At 37.0% G+C, this 18,096-nt stretch overlaps 1 protein-coding gene across 3 annotated transcripts in view; it reads left to right on the forward strand.

The window, feature by feature from the left end:
• The window catches only part of LOC140165739 (beta-parvin-like), a 64,404-nt gene continuing 46,308 nt past the window's right edge, over window positions 1–18,096 (forward strand). Inside the window, exons 1-4 of one of the 3 annotated variants that reach the window (XM_072189055.1) lie at window positions 1–195; window positions 9,665–9,748; window positions 12,975–13,045; window positions 17,170–17,272. In XM_072189055.1, coding sequence (XP_072045156.1) covers window position 195; window positions 9,665–9,748; window positions 12,975–13,045; window positions 17,170–17,272 — 259 coding nt within the window. In that variant the 5' untranslated portion in view covers window positions 1–194. Of the gene's footprint in view, window positions 196–7,903; window positions 7,951–9,664; window positions 9,749–12,974; window positions 13,046–17,169; window positions 17,273–18,096 lie in introns of those variants that run through there. The other 2 variants (XM_072189056.1, XM_072189057.1) reach the window with 2 other exon arrangements.

Here is an 18,096-nt window from a genome sequence, read left to right on the forward strand (position 1 = left end):
CATGTATACTACCAGGAAGTATCGTCGTTGTTGTCTTTCATGACTACATTTACGACTACATTTGGGCAAAATTCTCGCAATTTCCATGCCAGTTATTATTTGCTGCTGATTTGAGATCCACAAAGTTGAATCGGTGAACAAAATAGTTGGAAAGTATAGGAATAAATATTGACGACTATTGTTTCAACATCAAAAGTAAGTGATAAGCGTCATGCCTAACCTCGCATCATTGCTATAAACATGTTGAAACATACATGAAAACGCGCCTTCACCGCAATTTTAGACCTTTCGGCAACAAATTAAATATAACCACCATTCGATGAAGCTCTATGAATAATATAATATAATATGTTTCAATGTACGTGTACTACTAGTCTTCCGATTAAATTTTGAGATATCAGCGTTTTTAAAAACAGCGCATATCATACCCCGTACCATGCCCGTTCTCTACACTGAAACCCGTTTATGCTATAATAACAGGCTTCTCTTTTTAATTATACAAGTCCACAGATTATCCCACTTACCTCAAAAAAGATTTTTTGTTTTTCCCTGAACTCGTCCACATTAGACTGACCTATAACATCACCCGAATGACGCCTTGCTCTAAAGCAGTTAGCTTAGGCCATGATTTAAACATTTGGCCTAATTATTATTAGGCCAATGTCTTTTCCATTTACCATCTTGAACCATCACCAGAGTGCCGGGATTGTTTATGGTATATAACGTACATCTTGATTCTTGAATGTTAACGGTGGAAAAAAGGCTGAAAAAAGAAGTTTAAGAAATGGTTTGGTACAGTGTGGTCCAAATACAACTTTGACCCAATTTCAAAGGTTGATTTCTCACAATTGAAAAGCCTGTTTCCAATTATTGTTGTTGCATCCTAATCTCTTTGATGCTTCTGGCGAGTGCGGCCTTATTGCTATGGGCCTATAATTTGAACCATTACCTATAGTCCGGCTGCAAACTATTGTTTTATTTGGTTAGATGGTTTTGCCAGTTAAAGTGTTTTTCTTTGCTGATTATTAATCTATAGGTGGTACAAAATGAGATTATGGGGATGTAGAATTGTCACCCTGGGCAATTCAAGATTTCCAAGGTCAAAGTTTATACAGGGGTCAAAATTCAAAATTGCTAAATTTTTTTAAAATCCCATACCAAAATGTTCCTCTGATCCTAAGGATTCAGAAAAAGTATAGTTCGACCCACCTCCGACTTATCGTTTCGGAGTTATAAGCCAAAAGGTCAAAGGTTAACTTGGAAGCAGCACAGGTGCTGAAAGAGCTACAATGCTCCAATTTTGATGAAAATGGTCTTAAATTGTTGGCAGTGTTATCTCAATCGAATAAAGAATAGTTATAACCAACTGTAATGACTCATTACCAAGGTAAGCATTCAGGGAAGTACCAGTAGGTCAACATCAGTAGGACTCAATTGACAATGACCAATTTTGATGTGTTACCAAGGCAACAAGTCATTCTAGGTAGTTCAAACTATTCATTATTCGAGTTGTGGTACAGAACGACCAATTTGAGACCATTTTCATCAAAATTGGAGCATTTTTCAATTTCAACCCCTGTGGGAGTTCTCTATTTAACCTTTGACCTTTTTACTCATAACTCCACAACGATAAGTCGTAGATATGTTAAACTATACATTTTCTGAATCCTTATGACAAAAGGAATAATTTGACATATGTTTAGACAAAATTGGACAAGTTTATAATTTTGACCCCTGTATAAACTATGACCTTGGATATCTCGAATTGCCCAGGGGTGACAATTTTACATCCCTCGAATTCTCATTTTGTACTACCCACAGAACAATAATCCAGAAACAAAAACACTTTAACTGGCAAAACCAACCTACCTTGGTCTGCCACCGGACTACTAGCCGGGACTACTAGGCTAAGCTTATGTAGGCCTAGGCTGGGCAGATACCATATAAGTTTAGGCATCATTTCATCAACCCGCGAATTGATACCAAATTTTAGCCAATCAAATGACAAGAATCTATATTTGGCATATAAAAACAAACATATGGAAAGGTTTCTATCAGGCCCGTACGCAGGGGGGTGCGACCGCACCTCCCCAAATTTGCAAAAGTATATACAAAAAGTCCCAAAATGTAAGAATTTGCGAGCGTAGCGAGAAAAAAAATCAGGTTTTTAAAGGTTTTTTGATCAAAAAAGGTCCAAAGTTTTGGGGAAAAGTCCACTTTCCACAAAATCGCCCCCCCTTTGGAAAAAAAGTCCACTTTTTCAAAATCAGCACCCCCCCAAAAAAAAATTCCTGCGTACGGGCCTGGTTTCTTCTTCTTCCTTATAAGTGCCTCCCTCATATGTATGAGTATTGTCGCACTGCGTACAGACAAGCTGTACTTACTTTTTACTCTGGAACCTAGAGTAGATGAGTGTATTTAGACGAATCCAAGTAGCCAAGTCATGGTCAGGATTTGGTCGGACATCTTTGGGTATAGCCGCTAGCACCAACCTGGTGCTTTGAGCGTCCAATTGTGCAAATAAAAACCGCCTAACACCATGGAAGAAAGAGATAAGAAGGAACCACAACGAACGCATTCACTTTGTCCACTCCCTTTACCGACATTTAGTTGACATTGTTATTCATGAGGATTTACTTTGATCAATACCCCGCGTTAAATAGGTGATTGGTATTGTATTCCATGTATTTGCACGTCTTCTGGAGCGTGTGTGAAGGATGATTTGAACTAATGACCTTCCGTGCAAGCACCCTATAGGATTTTCTTTGGTGACGTGATCATCGGTCATTGATGGCCTACATCTTTTTCTTCCATTTTGCCCAATTTTTCCGAACTTGGATGACTTTTTTCTCAGAGTTGGCAGTCTTTGGCACTGAAACGAGTTAGCTAGTTACGATTATACACATATAAACTATTAAATTAAACAGGTTTTATGTACCGGACTCAACCGGAACATTGTGCATTATTTAAGAACATTTTACATCTATTTTTCATCGAAAAGTCACCAAAATCTTACCTTATTTGCTAAAGATGAAACTCGGCAAAAAACGGCCGATTTTGATTACCTTTTCGATGTTTTATATAGGACATTTTCTACACAACACGATCAAGAAAACAGTTTGACTGTAGATCCCAAAACAAAGCTACTATACATGTTCAGAGCATCAGTGAAATTCCATAATCTTACTTCTGGCAGAGAGTTGATATTCTTGAGAGGGCACTCTATTCACGTGGTTTCTTTTCCAACGCTAAAAGATCACGAATTTTGGTGGTTTGCAAATGAAAAGTGTCCGCACTATCGATTGATTACGTAACTGTTATGAATAATTTATTAGGTTTTTCAATGCAATCGCCTCGACCCATTAATACATATTATCTGTATTATCAAAGTACTTGGAATAGCAATCCGGTGAGTTCACTGAACTACGCCCTAATACTGATGGAGTTTTAATGGCGTTTAATGGCGCTAATCCTCTCCATACACAGATGAACAAATACAATAGATGAAGGTCAACACGTATGACCTCCTATGTGACATATGTTATATGTGATGTACAAAAACCTGAATATCATAAAGATCAGTATTCGTTTGTGCATATGAACTGCACATTTACAGTGCTAAATATTACTCATTATATATAATGACAAATATTGGTATTATGACAATACGGTATATACATTGTATATATAAAATGACTAATAGATCCTACTATCATGGCGTCAGGTCAATGTTCATCATACCCCGTATGTTTCTTAAAATTCATTCATATTTGAGACAAATTGCTGTGCCAATTTTATTGGTGCACAGGTAGATCCGTGTTTTTTTTTTTTTTTTCATTTCCTTTTAATGAAAGAATTAAGGTTTTCCACTGCACGGGGGCCACAAGGGTGATACTAATTTTAATGCTATATTTTCAAAACGAATACGTGTTCCCGATTTCTAGTACAATGCAGCGTCGGACTCTAGCTGAGAGCGTAGCCTAAGTCATTATAGACTCCAAAAGGGCTCTCCATACACAAATGAACAAACACAAAGGAGGGTAGTCTCCTCCGTGACCAGCTTGATTTCGATGGAGCGAAACCAAATTGGCTGCGGAGGAGACGGGTCATTTTGCCATGCAAATTTTTCAGTGTCAGGGCTCTGCTTCTGGGTAGCGTTTGTTTGTTCGTGGATGGGTTTGTTATAAAAAATTTTCCAGTAATGATTTTGCCAAGCATCGATCGCGGTAAATGGATCATACATGAAAGTAAGTACCATTGATAGCTTTTCTTTTCATGCGTCAATAGATAAGCGGATTAAAACTTGGCCGATCGAAGTCGTTGTGGTTCCTTCTCATCTCTTTCTTCCATGCTAACACCTAGAGAAGATGCAAGGACGAGGATGGTTAATAGAATAATAGCTAATAATATATATAATGGAGATAATTCCGCAGGTAATCTCTTCGCATCTATTCATACATATATAGTCCTTTTGTTCGCAAGTACATCAATGCATAGATACCGCGTGTAGTTAATCCGATTATTATGTCACTTCAACAGCGAATAGACCATGCTGTGTGTTTTGTCGAAGGGAACTGTATTGTGTTATTCTTTTGTCTGCCTGTGTTTTCGCGGAAGGTGTAAAACGGGTGATGGAATGCAGTTTAAAATTTCCGCCAAGGCCGAATCATTTCACATTTTGAGTGCATTGTAGCCGACGGCTACCCAACTAAAGGCTGCTAGTCAGGTGTAGGAATGCGTGTATTTGGATTCGTCTATACAAAAACGATTCATTTATAAACCATCTACGCACAGTTTCCACCTCGATGAGCACACATTTTCGTCCAAGAGCTTCCAAGCAGAGAAAGCTAGAGAGAACAAGCAGTGAATTGTCTCCACACAGTTTTTGAATACACTACACGGCTGAGTGCATAGCATCGTATGAGATGAGCTGTCGAAACCTCAAGTGTTCCCTTCATCCAATCATAATTTTTTTTTATAAACGAAATCTAACACTTCCCCCTAAAAAACAAAAAGGCGAATGTGGTAAATTTGTTGAAAACTACTTATCCAAGCACATTTTTTAAATGTAGGTTTTAAAAGTCAAAACCTCAAGTGTTCCTTACAATATTTGTCAAATTTTATGTCATCCAAACCGTGTTAAGTCCACCCACCTTCAAAATTGAGATTTTGATGAAAATGGGTAGTGAGTAACTAGGGCTATCCAGCAATGTGTTTGTTTTTTCCCAAAATTAGTCAAGTTCCGAAATATTGACACACAAAGTATCGATTTTTTTCCAAAACGTGTTAAGTCCAATCCAGTTTTGTAGCAAACTGTGTTAAGTCCACGAACACTGCCCTTGTGGGCAGCTTGTAAACAAGTAGCACGGCATAGGGCTTCCAATAGTTAATCGCCAACGTTCTTGTTTGGTTCTGAGACTAGTATACATGAATTTGGTCTGCATAAAAAAGTTGTTGTTGTTGTTTTTGTTTTATATTAGTAGGCTTAGTTTGTATGGGATTTCTGAAATATTTGATAGATACCTCCAGAAAGACATGAATAGGGTGGGAAGGGGGAGAGGGAGAGGCTGTGATGGTAGAATTAATGTTAGAGGATGGTGGTAGAGTTAGTTTTTGATATTATTATTTTGTATGATTATCAAAATGTGCTACTAAATTCAAGGTATAATTTTAAAGTTAAAGGTATAAAAAACTTAGGACTTAAAAACTCACGACTGTCAATATGAGATTAGGGTGGCAGCATGGGGGAGGGGGAAATATTTGTTATAATGTGTTAAAACAAGTGGATATTTCAGGTCATCACTTATTGTCAGTGAAATGATGTTTATTTAATACTGAGAAATGCAATTCAACTAAGTTTTGAATTTTGAACTATTTTAAACGTCGAATTTTGGTAAAAAATGGGCAGCAGGAGGGGGTTCGAGATGCAAGGTGTTTTGTGGCAAAATTGTGTTTTATAGTAGAGAGAATCACATTTTGTATGTTTCTAATAAATTTGTTATCTTTTAAGACTAGTTTGAGAAAAATATGGTTAGTTCTGTGTTACAGATACTATGTTTTGTGTCAAAATGTGTTAAGTCCATGCCAGAAATTGCGTTTTGTGTCAAAACGTGTTAAGTCCATGCTATTTTTAAAACAAATTAATTCATTAAAAAAAATCTCTAGATTTTAACTTAACATGTTTTTATGGTCCTATATTATGTCACCTTCACTTCACTGTAATTTTATAGAAATCGAACTTTTTTTCATTGCCATAAAGAAAATTCCTGATTTTCTTCAAAGTGAATCTTGTGGACTTAACACGGTTTGGAAATAAGCTCTTCACATGTTAATGAGAAAAATCGGATCTCTCATTTGATATCAATCTATTACATGATCATGATGATCAAGAGAATACTGGATGAAAAGCTATGAAAGCTTCCTCTCGGTAAGCAATTTCAAGTTTGTGAGAAATAAGAAAAGTTAAACATAATGATTACTAAGTAATTATTAATAAAACACTGTACACTACCAGTATCATGCTGTATAAATGTAATTCCATAAACATTTGCAAGGAACATTTACGTGTTCTTTTTGCAATGTTTGAAAGCTTTGAAAGGGACGACACATGATGCAGTCATGTCTACAGTAGAATTCATCTCGACCTTTGCAGGACTTAACCCCATTAAAAGCTATTAAACCAAGATAACACTCATTGAAACAGCTCAACTGATTAAATCGGATCTTTTCTGGTTGTGCACAAGTGACTGTTTTCATGTGCGATATCGCAATAAAGCTGGTATTCATAGCTTCAGTTGGGTAACCGATTATAAAGGAAACGAAAGGAAACAATGGTATGTGTGGCTTTGTTCACGAAATCAGACAATGGCGTGCTTTTTGTAAACCAGCATTCTTGAAAATGAGCAACATAATGATTTTTGACTTAACACGGTTTGGAAATAATTTCTTCATATTTTTGGTGTTATCTGTCGTTTACATGTCCTTCCTAAAACACAAAAGTACGACCCTCTCCAAACACCTAAATTAGCTAAAAATTTAGGACATGTTACAAAACTATATTGTCTAGAATTTTAGAAGAGTACTTTTAATATTGGCCGGTTATTTTTCACACAGCGACGTTAACTAGGCAATGTACTATTACCTATAACATTAACTAAAACACCAAAGTACGAATATTTCCAAACATCTAAATTAGCTAAAAATTTAGGACATGTTAAAAACCAATATTTTCTAGAACTTTAGAAGAGTACTTTTAATATTGGCCGGTTATTTTTCACACAGCGACGTTAACTAGTCATATCCCCATACTGTTAACGTAGGGCTATTTGTAAAGGTCACGCGTCAATGGGAAAGAGCACTGTGTATTGTGTATAGGAAAACGGACAGTAACTGCAGTATGATGTTATGTTATAACTGTTATAGGCCTACTTTAAAAGGGGACTTCGTGATCCACAGCATCATCCCCCACTTTTCTATAAAAAAGTTAAGATTTTTATATCACTGGAAACCTCTGGCTACATAATACCGCCCCCCCCCCCCTCCACCCCGCAACGCTGCTAGTCTGTTTGATATGTTGAGGTTTTTATCGGACTATTGGACTCTCCCTTTTAAGGGAGTTTTTATTTGCTCTACTGTTTACTGGAGTAATGCTGGTTTTATACTGTCATGCCGCTTGCCGCTGAGCGGCGAGACGCACGCGCATTGCAGACACCCTGACCGAATTAAGGCCTGTCATTGGCTGATACGTCATGCTACTTGCCGCAGCGGCAAGCGGCAGGAAAGTCTGACAGGGGCATAAGAGTAACCAAAAAGGTACAACAAACAAATCTGTCAAAAATTAAAATGGCGTCCTCTCCGACCAAAACGCCCACCCTGAAAAAGGAAAAGAAAGAGGAATCTTTCCTCGAAAAAGTCACAACTCTTGGCAAAAAAAGAAAATTTCAAGAGAAGGTAAGTTTTCACATAATATCAGTTGTTCCGCGGGTAATATAAGAGTGAACTGTGTATTATTCCGTTGATAACTTGACGGACGATTCACGGACGAACGGAATGACCTTCAAGCAATGCATGCCTAGCTGCGCATTCCGTACATTCCACACACAAATCTCATCAACCATCTTTGTGATTCTTGTACTTTTATGATTGAAGCAGTCAGAAGGCACTATATTAATAATGGAATAAATGCATTTACTACTTCATTCGGCCTCAAAAACAATTGTGTAAATCATTGTCCTAGTCCCGTGGGTGGGGGGGGGGGCACTCACTACTACGGTACAAATGTAGCTCGTTCACGTAGCGGTTCCGTTGTCCCAATGCATGAATGGCCTACTACACCGTAAAACGTAGATTGCATGGCGATCGGAGTGTTATCGTCAGAGCACCTCGGACAAGGCACTCGCATATATATTGACATACGTCATGTTATTGACCTTTTGGCCAATTTTGTGCCTATTTTTGCATTTTTCTCAAAAATTATAGCGTATTGGTGACAAGAAAGATGTGTATATTATAGGGGCAAGGACTACAACTACTACTGCACTGGAAAATTTTTTTCAGCACAGACAACAGTTGTGGAGTTACAGTCAAAAATGAGGGAAAACCAGTATTTGATCAATAAATCAATAACTACTTGCCTTGAGTTGCTGAATTTTCAGTGCAGTAGTTGTAACCCTTGCCCCAATAATATTCATATCTTACTTGTTACCAATGCGCTATAAATTTTGAGAAAAATGCAAAAATAGGCACAAAATTGGGCAGGGGTGTAGTACCCCAATGAAGCATTTTAGACAGTGCAATTATTCCTTCATTGACTTGTTTTTACATGACGAACAATTTGAGAACTTGGGCTTTGACGATTAGTAAACTGGTACTGGTAGATTCTAAAATCAGAATTGTTCAGTATTGAAGTGCCATTAATTTATAATTATGCAGTCCAAGGCTCCCGCTAGCCTTCAAACATTCTGCGTCCGATCGGACGCACAACTGTAAAACCTGGTCGCGGAAATGCGCGTCCCATAAAATTTTTATGCGTCCGTACATGTTTTTGTGCTGGGCAGCTGGGAATACAATTTTACAAAAACCCCGATAGCCGGTATCATGGGTATTGCATCGCATTACATCGCAGTTTGAATATTTGATGCAAATATTTGACTGTTTCCTTTCAGATTCCTGATGAGATTTGAAAGATTTATGTAAATATTATTGTCAATAACAAATTACGTGAATGCAAACTTGCTGACAATGTACGATAGTTTAGAAAGTTGTATTTTTGCTCTCGTGTTTGATCAAAAGCTTATCACGTCTCGCTGCCGTAAGAATTTTCATTCATTGACTGGTTGACCGGTGACCCGGAAGTGTTGCAAAATGGGAGTGGTTAAATGTTAAAGGTCAATAACTTGTGTGCTGATTGGTCCATTGGTCAATATGCTGCTAAAAATATTGATTTAATTTAATATGCACAATGGAGGTTTAGAAATTTTCATGATTTTTATGATGATGAAGTTATGAAATAGGATCATTGCAAACACCAATTTGGTAAGCTTATATCACTCATTTTTGGGCTGTATCAACTTGCGTCCGACTGGACGTAACAGGTTGATGAAATTTGTTGAACATTGCGTCCAGCACTACAAAAATGTTTTTGTTTGACTTGTTTCTTCTGTAGTGAACGACTTAGATGAAGATGGCAATAATGCACTTAACTCACCAACAAAGTCACTCGAATTTGCACCAGAAAATTTTGCAATGGGTAAGTAAAGGTGCCAGTGTACAAAAAAGCTCATTTTTAGGTAAAATTACACTTTTTTGGTTGTATAGGGATTAAAAGTTCCAACTTACTGATACTCCAATTTTAGCAAAAATAGTGTCAAATTGCTCATCTTGATATAAGAATCAAGAAATGGTATAAAACTTGCCTTCTAAACTGTTTACTTTACTTGTTATGTGCAATGGAAGTTAAAGATCAACAGTGGCCTATGGACACCCAATGGCCTTTGACCTTGTTTGCCCTCTATCTCAGTAGGTGAACACATCACATCTAGGCAAAACTATTCTTTTCGCCGGCTTTGCCCAGCTATTTAAGTCGGAAACACACTTTGTTTGCATTAATGATTAGCATTGTAGTGGATGACCTGGCTCAACTTTGTCATATTTGTCGCGGTAAATGTATTTAAAAATATTACTATTCAATTTCTGAGAAAAGGTTAGCCCAGTTACATGTGTCAATGAAGTAAAACAACATTATATTAGAAAAGTTACATGTTTGAAAGAAAATTTGAATCGAAAGGAAGAAAATATGGGGCTACAAACAAGCTAGCTACCTATAATAGCTTATAATGCACGAGCATACATAACCTGCTGTGTTACATGCTTGTAATATAAGGTCACTTCATTGAGCCATACACAGCTAAATTGGGGTACTGTATAGAGCTGTAAACACTAGTTAAACTAAGTGTTATCAGATAAATGTATGCATAAAATTCGAGAGCTGTGGTATATGTATATGTGCTTAGGGACACACCATTTGACTTGGGGGGGGGGACACACCATTTGACTGGGGGGGTAACTAACAAACGACAGTGTGTTTCTTACGGTACATTGATCTTAAATATGTGTCCGTTCACATTAAGAAACATCTTAGTTCAATGTTAATCATGTCTTTATGTGTTCATCCATATCAAAACGATGCACTTGTCGGCTGCTACATGTGTCTCATTTCACGTAGGCCTACTATAGCTAGGAATAAATACCAGACTCATCTCAAGTGGAGGTCACTTCCAATCATCCCCAAGTCATAGGTTTAAGGAATGTTCTCTGTATTCCTAAACCATGTGATTTGGGATGATTTGAAGTGACCTACGCTTGAGATGAGTCTGGTATTTCTTCCTAGCTATTAGGTGAAATGAGACACATGTAGCAGCCGACAAGTGCATCGTTTTGACATGGATGTACACATATAATGATTGAAGTGAGCGTTTACATTGCACTTAATAGAATGAGATGCGGTCACATTAGGTGAAAACTAATTAAGATTAGAGGAAGTAAACACCAATAACTTTGTTTGGGGTGCAAAATGGGTAGATAAAATGTGAGTACATAAACAATACCCCAGTAAACCACAGGATAGTCCAAAAAAATTTCCAATAAGTTAAAGATGAAATAGAATTGTATACGTTACTGCAAAAACAATGTTTAGCATTAAAACACTTTTCTAAATACATTCTTGCCGTCACTTTGTAAACGTGTTAAAAATACTAAACATGTTTATAGAGTATTGATGGATAATGTTTAGCCTAGCCATTGAACATTGATGTTTAAGAATTTGATACGTAATGTAAAGTGTCTAAACATGTTTGCAAAGTGAAGGCAAGAAGAATGTGTTCAATGGCTAAACACAGTTTTTGCAGTGTAGGGCCCTATCAATATTAGCGTCAGGAATCCAGAAAGATGCAATTACGAATGATTTCAATAAGAAACTATACATTATGATGACATCCTTAAATAATTCTAAATGTATTTTTATCATTTTTACAGGCACACAAGATTCTTTTTAAAGGGAATTTTTATTCTGATTCCTGTCAGCTTCATGAACAATTTGCCACCATTGTTTTCAAAATTGGAGCAAGTTGAAATTTTTAACCCTGTACTGACAGGGTTGTTTGATTTAAATCACAGCAATTTAAATCATTGATTTAAATCACTTGATTTTTTTTTTTAAATCACTGATTTAAATCAACTTTTTTCATTTTTACCATTTTTGATAAATATACGTTAATTTCTTTCTTAAGGGGGTACTACACCCCTCGATAAATTTGTGTCTATTTTTGCATTTTTCGCAAAAACTAATAACACACTGGTAACAAACGGTATGTGTATTATAGGGGCAAGGAATCCAATTACTACACTGGAATTTCAGTGACCCAAGACAAGCGGTTCGTTATTTATGATAAGAAATAAGGTACCGCTAGGATGTACCTCATTTCCTATCATATATGCTGAACCGCTTGTCTTGAGTTACTGAAATTTCAGTGTAGTAATTGGATCCCTTGCCCCAATAATATACATAATTTTGTTAACAGTGTGTTATTATTTTTTGAGAAAAATGCAAAAATAGTCACAAAATTTACCACAGGGTGTAGTACCCCTTTAAATTGACTGCTTTACTTCATTCCTAATGTTTCTACAACTTTTGGATACAATTAAAATACCTCTATGATGTCACTTTATCTATTGCTAAAAATTCATTTTCAAGGTGCAGAATTCAACAGGTTTTTTCCCAAGATTTTTTCTTTGAAATAAAACATGTAAAAACATGTTTTGGTTTTTTGTTGTAAATACCTGGTAGGATTGATTGTGCATATATGACTAGCATTCCACTGGTACTCTTTTGACTTTTATCATGGAGTATAGCAGTTCTTGGTAAAAAAAAAATTTAAAAAATCGATTTAAATCAAAAAACCCTGCCTGTACATGTAAAAACAAAAAAGTGACATTTTACCTAAAAATGTGGTTTTTGTACGATAACTTAATAATGATAGGTCATAGATAGCACAAACTATACATTGTTTTAATCCTTGTGATCAGACGAGTAATTTGATATGTCTCTTAACAAGATCGGAGCATTTTCAAGTGTGTTTACCCTGTGTGACCTTTCTTTCGGGATATCTAGTGGTCACCAGGGGTGAAATCCAAATAGCTCCACATCTTAAAATCAGCATTGGACCTTGTACTTCATGTGTGGAAATTCTCATGCTTCTACTAAAAAGTGCACAATGGCTCCCTCCCTGTATGGTAGCTTAGCAGCTGTACTATAATGAAGGTGAATTATTTTTTTCATGATCGACCAGCAATCAGCTGACTGACACACACATTCACAATCCAGCCACTGGAATGAAATTGTGATATTTTTTATAGTTAATTTAAAGGGTATTGTGTTGCAATAATTATGGGCTATGTTGTAATCTGTTTGATTGCAGAGGAAGGTGAAGAGAGAATGATGATAGAACCAGACTCAAGAGATGACCCTAAACTTAAAGAACTTACTCAGGTACTACACACTATCAATGTATACTGTAGCAGGTTAAAGTGTCAAGTTTTATATAAACATGCCTTCATAAACAGCACCACCATTCCTGAAATGTTGCTAAAACAAAATCAGGAGCCCTTAGTTTCTTTTTTGTCTAAAAGTAAAACATTAAAAAAGTGCCTTTTGAGTGTTATTTGATTTCAAGCCCCACCATAACACTTGTACATTGCTTTCAGGCCGCCATTTTATCCAAAGCTTACCAATGTTTTTTCACTGTGTTGGCATATACTTACTTAGGGGAGTATTTTGTTATCATGACGGTGAACCAGTGATGAATTTTTTTTTGCCTTGGGGAGCAAAATTACACCCCATTTTGAAAAGTTGTGCAATTTCATCTGATACAGCACATTTTGAAGTGCAATCTCAGAACAATCATGTACAGGCCCGTAGCCAGAATTTTTTTGTGGGGTGCAGATTTTCCAAGAGAAATCTTCATTCTGGCAAAAAGTAGACTGTTATCCCCCCTGTAATTGATTTTTAGATTCTATTTTTTTAACACAGAAAGTTGATTTGAGGTATATTTATCAAAATAGTTGACTTTTTTGGCCCAGTTTTGCTATTTTTTTTCAGATAAAGCAGCAAAACGCATACATGATCCTCCGCTAGCTTACTTCCTCGCATCCAAGCCTGTTCCCCCATTGCTCAAGTTAGCGTTACCCATCCAGCACCACATGGAGGTTTGGGTTGAGTTGCCCGCAAACAAATACTATGCCAGCCCAGCTCTGCTCTGCTGACCTTGCCGGACAATCAATCTTTATAAACTGTTGGAGTTATACCCTCACTTACATGTAGACATGGTTATAAATTCTATGGTATTAAATTGGGGTTTTTTTTGCCATAATCATTGTCTGGTGGGGTAAAACAACATAAAATCTATTGTGTTATATCATTGAATTAAAAACACATTTTCAGTGCATTCAGTCATATAGTCACTAAATATTTCAATGAGCTAATATGCATATTTTACCAAATAAGGAAACCTGTTTTGTATATTAAAATATTTGAGAACATGATTTTATTAAAGCTCATCAGTAGACTAAAATGACTTTATTCTTGAAGAGCCAGTCTTCCTTATTATGTTCCCAAATAAGGGGTTGTGATACAAAAAAATGCCAGAAAATAGGAATTTTGACCTTTGACCTCTATTAACCATCAAAATTCCAAAAAGTTTTTGCTGGAAAATGAAACTTACCAATGGAGGTCTTTAATTTCAAACTTGTTCGGACATGGTATCTCGATGGCGCAGCCCGTTATGATTGTTTGAAGTTTGCATGAAGGCGCTTTTCATCAAAACATTGGATTTGCTGTTTTTATGCGCCATCAAGATCCCAACTTTTTTTCTTGGTTTTTGTGATGTAACCATTTGGTACTTCAAAAAAATGCAAAATGCAGGTTGGGATGATGATGGCGCAAGATGTTAAGTTTGTCATTTGTAAACTACGCTCAGAGAGGCCAAAATTTCAAGAATTTTTTTCAGCTGAACGAGGGCGCTGTGCATACTCATATTGGTGAAAATATGTACCAATATAATTTTTTAGAGAAAATATTTTTTTTTGTATCGCAATTGGGTACATAATAAGGGGCTGGCATTTTCTTCGGAAGGGGGGTCCCAAAAATACAGGGGGGGTCATAGAATTTTCAGACCCAAAATAGGGAGGGTTATAAGTTTTGTAACACCCAAATAGGGGGGCGTATAGAATTATTAAGGGCTGGTGACTCAAAATTGTCTTTAACTTCGCAATCGAAATGTGCATACAATCTATGCAAAATTTTTACACGCTCGCCACTTTTCTTTACACTTACAATAAAAAATTTAACGCTCCCACACACTTTCTTCACTTTTAAGTTTTGACGCGCTCAGCGCCTTAGTTCCGGCAATGAATAATTTTTCTTGAGTCTGTGTAGTTGAAAGGGGGGTTCATAAAATTTTTCGACCCGCGATAGGGGGGTCGTAAAAATTTTTGCCCACGATAGGGGGGGTCATAAAAAAATTGACTCTGGTCACCTGACATATTTGGGACCCCCCCTTCCGAAGAAAATGCCAGCCCCCTAAGGAAGACTGGCTCTTAATGCTTGTGGTGCTAGCTGATGATGTGAATGTCTAGGGGATGTAGTATTTACATATTATAATGAGCTAATTTGCATCTATATTTTGCAATTTTTTAAGGAATATACCTTAACCTTTGGTGTAAGAAAGGACGGAATAATTCTGGTATACATACCCTGTGCACAAGTATAACCCTAACCCTAATCCTAATCAATATAGCTATGGAAAGTTGCTTTCGTAGCATTTCCTTAACATCCTGAAATAAAAGGGAATTCCCCAATTCTTTTTGCATACTTGCGAATATTTGAAGACCAATGTTCGATAACCACTCAAATCATATTGTTTGAGTTTTCTTCACTTTTGATAAATTGCCTTGGTGCCAGTGTCCGATTTACAAATTTTTTCCTACCTGCACTGGTGCATGTAGCCCAAAATTTCTACATGCACAGCAAAAAGTGTGCATGCACCAAAATTAAAGCAAACATAAAATCACATTGAATCACGATCATTGTCAGTTAATTAAGCTTGTAATAATATTCCGGCTCCACTGTCATTGTCATTTTTATGCCGATCACTCGCTGATTTCTTAGCCAAAACACTGGATGCTGTGGCTTCATCTGTTCTAGAACTAGTCGCCGACGAGGTGCACGATTTCCAGAATGATGCAAGTGTTTTTTGAGCTATTTCCTTTTTTGCTGGACATTATTATATTATGATTATTTTCTGTACGTAAACAAATATTTCCCACGGTTTAAATTCCGGTTCTTTTTTTTCAATAAAATGAAAATGACAGCTTCTACATGTGCGAGGGTATCGGGGAATTGGTGGATGACATCACATTACGCTAGCCCTCTAAGGGAAGTCATAGTCTCGGACCAGACTGTATGTGGCTATCTCGAATGTTCGTGAGGATCGACAAGTATCAGACCGACGCAAACTGGCTGTGTAGAAGACTAGGGAAGTCAATGAAAAAAAGTGACAGTTCTCAGTTCTCACGTGATAGGGGTATCGGGAATTGTCAATTGCGCGATTTGCGCCAGCCCTTTTAATGAAGTCAGGATGTTGCGCTAAAAATAGATTGGGTTTTTCCAAATCAGACTGACTGCTTGTTTACTTTTGTATATTGCCTTGTCATATCGCTAGCGCTAAAATCATACATGCACGCGTGCAGGCAGGTAGTGAAAAGCTGCATGCACAGAGGGAATGTTACATGCACTGGTGCAGGTATGCAGGTGGTAAATCGAACACTGCTTTGTGCCCTTCTCAAATTTAAAACAGTTGCTGTGATGCCCTCTTGAAATGTTACAAATTGCTGTGATGCCTCGCCTTTTCAATGGAAATCCATGGCAATTATCAACTTGCCCTAAAAAGTTGCAGTGCCCCTTGAGATCCTTAATTTGAGGGCTGTTCAAAGGGTTAAGAAGGGGAAAGAGCATGTACAGTACCGTATCTAATCTTTTTTGGGGGGGTATGTGTGTGATCAAGTTGTGAGAGAAAATGTTTGAGCCATTGTTGGCCCAGGCCTTATTAATAAATTTTTGTGCCGAAAAACTTGATACATATGTCACCACTAATGACTGTTAATGGATCATTTTAAAAAACTACACTAAGCGAGGATCGTTCTTGAAAAAAACACCCCTTCTAGTAAAATGAGTGTTTTGAGACCCTAATCGCGGATCCTTGTTTTGCTTTTCAAAACCACCCTAAATCCACGTTTTCTTTCATGCGGATGCTTACAAGTATAATTCTGAGTGGCCCCCTGGGTACAAGGCATACCATTTTGTTTTCACCCTGAGAATATGAATGTTTTTGCATTTTCTACACCTGTATATTCTTCAGTAATATGTAGGGAAGTCTCCCTATTAATCACATTCATAACCTTGTTTATTTATTTTGTTTATTGTGCTGCGAGGTGTAAAAGGTAGATGAACCCAAACTGAAGAGAGACTTGTGCTACCTCCAATTACAGTTGTGTGCGTGTGTTTCAGATACTTCATATTATGTATTTCTATATTATTTATTTACTTTATATTTTCAGGTTTTAATTGACTGGATGAATGAAGAACTGAAAGATCAAAGAATAATTGTGAGGGACTTGGAGGAAGATCTGCATGATGGACAAATTCTTGGGAATCTTCTAGGTTGGTACAATTTGCCTTGGATTTGTTCACAAATGACCTCACTAATAGAACAGCCATACATCAGCACTTTCACAGTACCGACTGCATCCTCAGCTGGATGTTATGACTTACCGTATTTCGTCAAATAGTCGCCCCCCCTCAAATAAACGACCCCACCACTTTTTTCAACCAAGATGTTTCAAAAATTCCAATATTTCCATGCTATCTTGTGTAGTAAGCTTACCAAGTTGCTCACATGGTTGATAATAGCAGCAATAAATGGCGAAAATCTGCATCGGCAACCCGGAAGTGAACCAAAAGTCAGTGTCAAAAGTTCATAGTTCGTCATTTTAGCGTGACTTTTAAGCTTACCTAATGATTTTAACGGGAATTGTCGTGCTAAAAATTACCTCTAATAAACACCCCCCCCTTGGGAATATGTAATGCCCCCGGGGGCGTTTATTTGACGAAATACGGTATGTTTCCTCTTCATGCACATATTATAAATGCATTGAAACCAGTGCATCTATAATATGTGATACATGAAAAGGTAAACATTAAACAAGGCAAACTGTAATTTTTTCGTAATTTGTTTCCATTTTTTTTTTCAAATCAACTGTGAATGATCCTAGCACTTAAAAATGGGTCATTCCATATGAAATCAAGGAGGCGTCCCACCTGACCCCTTCAGATTTGCTTTATATTGTAGTCATATGTTGTACCTGTTAAAATATTAAAACCTGCAAATTTGAGGTCTGTAGCTCTTGCGGATTTTCTGTGGCAGCCATTTAAAGTTGGAGTAGGGGGGTCTAAATTTGGACCCAAAAGTTGCCCTTTAAATAAAT

Source organism: Amphiura filiformis, chromosome 12, assembly GCF_039555335.1.
Source record: "Amphiura filiformis chromosome 12, Afil_fr2py, whole genome shotgun sequence".
Classification (NCBI taxonomy): domain Eukaryota; kingdom Metazoa; phylum Echinodermata; class Ophiuroidea; order Amphilepidida; family Amphiuridae; genus Amphiura; species Amphiura filiformis.